Source organism: Petaurus breviceps, unplaced genomic scaffold (assembly GCF_028583685.1).
Source record: "Petaurus breviceps papuanus isolate PSGF00001 unplaced genomic scaffold, PetGlider_PUasm1.0 182, whole genome shotgun sequence".
NCBI lineage: Eukaryota > Metazoa > Chordata > Mammalia > Diprotodontia > Petauridae > Petaurus > Petaurus breviceps.
In genome coordinates, this window is record NW_027185786.1 from 781,970 (window position 1) to 786,467 (window position 4,498).

Genomic DNA, 4,498 nt, shown 5'->3' on the forward strand with positions numbered 1-4,498 from the left:
GCTAATGATGGATGTCTGTGCCTAGAAAAAGATTTGGGGATGACCTTGGACATGGCCTAGGTAGAATCTTCCTGACTCTGTTAACCAGTTGTGTTATTTCCTTTTTGAAAAGAAAAATTCCTCACCTGATTAATCCTGAGCCCTACTTTTAACATCTTGTGGCTACGTGATTGACTATCAGATATGACTTGTCCCTGGAATCAGACAGAGCTAAGGAAGTTTTCCATTTCTGTTATGATACATGACATTGTCATAACTATGTCCCTCATTTTCCTTTTAAAGCAAATTTCTATAGTCAAGAAGTACTGTAATTAAAACACTAAATCTATTCAATAATAGATTGATATTGGAACATCTCTGAGTCACTATAATAGGATGCAAATAGATATTACAATTTTAACTTATATTCATGGTCAAATAATGATATAACATCATTAATATTAATAAGGGGGACATGATTGGCAAAGCAATAGAACAAAGATATAATATGATAGATTTCTAGCAAATTGTGAGAGAAAAGTAACAGGATTAGATTGTGTCCTCTAAGAATTACATACGGTTATATATGATTGACTTCTAAAATTTATCTATCATGAAAATTCAGGCTTAGGAATGTTTTGGTAATAGGTTGTCAGATTTTGATTTTTCCAGTATTAAAGTATCTTTCAGATAATTTTAAAAGGCAGAAGAGTTCATTTTATGGTTGGACCCTCAAATTTTTAAAGATTCTTATAGGTACAGGATTTAGGTAAAGACAGAAACAAAATGACATATTAAACTGAAATTCTCTGAAGTTTCAAAATTGGAGAACCAAATTTAAGTGATTGTACAATTTGTACTAAGTCAGAATTATCTAGGCACTTCTAGATTTGAACCAGAGATGCCAGACTCCATTTTAGAAGTGTCTTGAGAGTAAAACCTATTGTCCAAGAAAGGATAGCTAGGGACCAGATAACTACATGAGACATCTGGGCATCAAAAGGTGCTCCTTAAATGGTCATTAAGAATGGGTTACAGGCTTTTCGGTCCGAGCTGTAGCAAGGGGCTGTGCAGGCAGCAGCGAGTTCCCCAGCTTTGGGCCCTCTCTCCGCGCCTTTCCTCCTCCGCCTCCAGCACCTTCCCCCTCTGTGACCATGACGGAACAGGCCATCTCCTTCGCCAAGGACTTCCTGGCCGGTGGCATCGCCGCCGCCATCTCCAAGACCGCGGTGGCCCCCATCGAGAGAGTTAAGCTGCTACTGCAGGTGCAGCATGCCAGCAAACAGATTGCTGCAGATAAGCAGTACAAAGGCATAGTGGATTGTATAGTCCGAATTCCAAAGGAACAAGGGGTGCTTTCCTTCTGTCGGGGTAACTTAGCCAATGTCATCAGATACTTCCCCACCCAGGCCCTTAACTTCGCCTTTAAGGATAAGTATAAGCAGGTGTTCTTGGGAGAAGTGGACAAGCACACGCAGTTTTGGAGGTATTTTGCTGGCAATCTTGCCTATGGCAGTGCAGCCGGAGCCACTTCTCTCTGCTTTGTCTACCCCTTGGATTTTGCGAGAACCCGCTTGGCAGCTGATGTTGGAAAATCCGGCACTGAGAGAGAATTCAAAGGCCTGGGAGACTGCCTTGTGAAAATCACCAAGTCTGATGGAATTCGGGGCTTGTATCAAGGTTTCAATGTCTCAGTGCAGGGTATCATTATCTATAGAGCAGCTTACTTTGGAATCTATGATACAGCAAAAGGTATGCTCCCAGATCCGAAGAACACTCACATTGTGATAAGCTGGATGATTGCACAATCAGTGACTGCTGTAGCAGGTGTGGTCTCCTATCCCTTTGATACTGTAAGGCGGCGAATGATGATGCAGTCTGGTCGCAAAGGAGCCGATATCATGTACACTGGGACAATTGACTGCTGGAAGAAGATTGCTAAAGATGAGGGTGGCAAAGCTTTCTTCAAGGGTGCCTGGTCCAATGTTCTTAGAGGCATGGGTGGAGCTTTCCTGCTTGTCCTGTATGATGAATTGAAGAAAGTAATCTAAGTACATTCTAATTAAAAAAGGAACCAGTGAATATAGATCATGTAGAATACTTAACCATACTTAGCATTTTGGACCACTGACCTTCAAGAAATTCCTGTTGTCTTTTTATCCAGACCAGATCATGTTTGTAGGGGAGCCAGGAAAAGCTCTTAGAAAAAGGGACTCATTTATTGTGATCCATTATTCACACAGTGGAACTGATGATGATTCAGTATATTGATTCTATTGGTTTTTTGGGAAAATAACAGTTACTGTGGGTCCAAGGAGGCAGATCAACTTAGACCATCTAGTTTAAATGCTCTTTTGTAGGACCATAAATTTGTGTTTAAGTATTTATTTAAAAAAATCATGTGTCCCATTTGTACTTAAGCACTATATATACTATTTTGCACAGCTGACTTTGGCAGTTATGATGATCTGTGTTGGGCATTCTGCTGTAAAAACAATAAATACACAGAAGACTAAAAAAAAAGAATGGGTTACAGGGATACAAGGATGCTTAATGTTAGTGAATATTGGTAGTAATGATTGTATTGTTTTGTATGGTTTGTGTTTGTGTTTTCTTGGTTACCTTGGTGACATGTAAATCTCCCTTCCCAAAACTAGTCTATTGTGAGTCCTCTGAGTAGTTTAATCTGTACCTGACTTAATGTAATTATGTAGTTATGGGAATTGTGAGAAAAACTTTATTGTATTGTTTGAACCTGGCCCTGTGTGACTAAGAAACTGAGCCATTACTATGTGCCTTTAACCAAGAACTTATGTTATACTGTTTTTTTTTTCTGAATTGCTAACTCATATGACTTCAAAGAGCCCCTGTCATGTTTGTCTGACCTCTCCTACAGCTGCCAACTTATGGATGTAGATTCCTGGATAATCTGAAGATGACCACTACAAGTGGACATCTCTTCCCACTCCCTGAGAAAGAGTGAAGTATTCCCCATGCTGCAAGTGGTGTTTTTTGGTGAACCTTTGATTAAAAGGAGGGGAATGTGAACCATTTTTTTTAGCCCATCCCTCTCTCTCCAAGACCTTAGAAAGGTCTAAAACCTAACTTGGCCAATCAGGAGAAAGACATTTTGGCCCTCTCTGAGCTTAACCCATCATAATGCTTTGTGAACTCTGGAATAACAGACATGCTTTACTTTATTCTCTGAGTAAAACCAAAATTCCCCTTCCTGTGTCAGCAACCACAAGTCTAGATGAACCTGACCAAGAGCATTCTTTTGTTTATGATTGTCCAAGGCAGGACATTTTGAACCAGATCCTGTCTTGTATAATGGGACTTTCTCTTATTTTGGTATAGACACATGTTATGCTATGTTATTGTATATATATATATATATGTACGTATACATATATATATATATTCATGTTTTTTTTAAAGCATTTGGGGTTAAATAATTTGCTCAAGGTTACACGGCCAGTTATTTTTTGTGTGGGTGCCAAGTATCTGAGGTCGGAACTGATCTCGGGTCTCCCGATGCCGGGGCTGGCACTCTTACTCACTGCACCACCTGGCCGCCCCTTATATTCATGTTAATGATAGAAGAAATACATATATCCTGGATCTATAATTTTAATCGACACCTGGACCTTCTCTTACCTTATTGTAGTTTCAATCTATTCAGTTAAGAAATTCCTTTCTCATATCATGGTTAACACATATGGAGAGTATAATTTTGACTGATACAGGCATCCTGATCAAGGAAGGGAGAGAGAAATGAGAGAGAATTACTCAGGAGATATAAAATTCCCTTTGTCCATCTGTCCTTGGGCTCATTTTCTACAATGAGCTCCCATGCATATCTCTCTATGCATATTCCAGCAGCTTTGAGAGAAATAACATGCACATACACCCTAATTTTGTTTGTATTTCTTAGAATAAACACAGTAATGGTTGACAAAGCATAAGTCTTAAAGAAACCCATTGGGGAATGGCTGACTAAAGTATGGTCTACAGTAGTAATACAGTATAAAAAAAGCTGGTTTTAGAGAAACTGGAGAAGTTCATCAGAATGTACTGATGCAGACTGACATGAAAAGACCAGGACAATGATAGAGTAATAACCACACTAGGCCTGATATACAGGTGTGCATGGTGGCCCAAGTCTGTAATCCCAACTACTAGGGAGGCTGGGGCTGGTGGGTTGCTTGAGTTCAGAAGTTAGGAGCTATAGCTGGGTTAAGGCCAGATCAGGTATCCAAGCTAAGTCTGGCACCAATATAAGCCTTGGCCTCCTCCCCCAGGAGCCTCCCTAAAGACATGCCAACTGGTCTAGATCAGAAACAGAGCAAATCAGTGTTTCCATGCCAATCAACAGGGAGATCAAGCCTTTGAACACCTGTTGTATTTCCAGCCAGGTGAGATAAGGAGATCTAGTCACAAAACAATTTAGGAGGAGACCTTTAGGGTTTCTGTCCAGAACAGGAATAATTGCTATTTACACTATATGTATTGCTTCCTT

The 4,498-nt window shown here is 40.0% G+C and overlaps 1 protein-coding gene across 1 annotated transcript; it reads left to right on the forward strand.

Moving 5' to 3' along the window:
• The first annotated feature begins 1,018 nt into the window (after positions 1 to 1,018).
• Positions 1,019 to 2,505, forward strand: LOC138160791 (ADP/ATP translocase 3-like). Its single transcript, XM_069087534.1, has one exon. The coding sequence runs from the start codon at positions 1,134 to 1,136 to the stop codon at positions 2,028 to 2,030; it is 897 nt and encodes a 298-aa protein (XP_068943635.1). The 5' UTR covers positions 1,019 to 1,133; the 3' UTR covers positions 2,031 to 2,505.
• Positions 2,506 to 4,498: the final 1,993 nt, after the last annotated feature.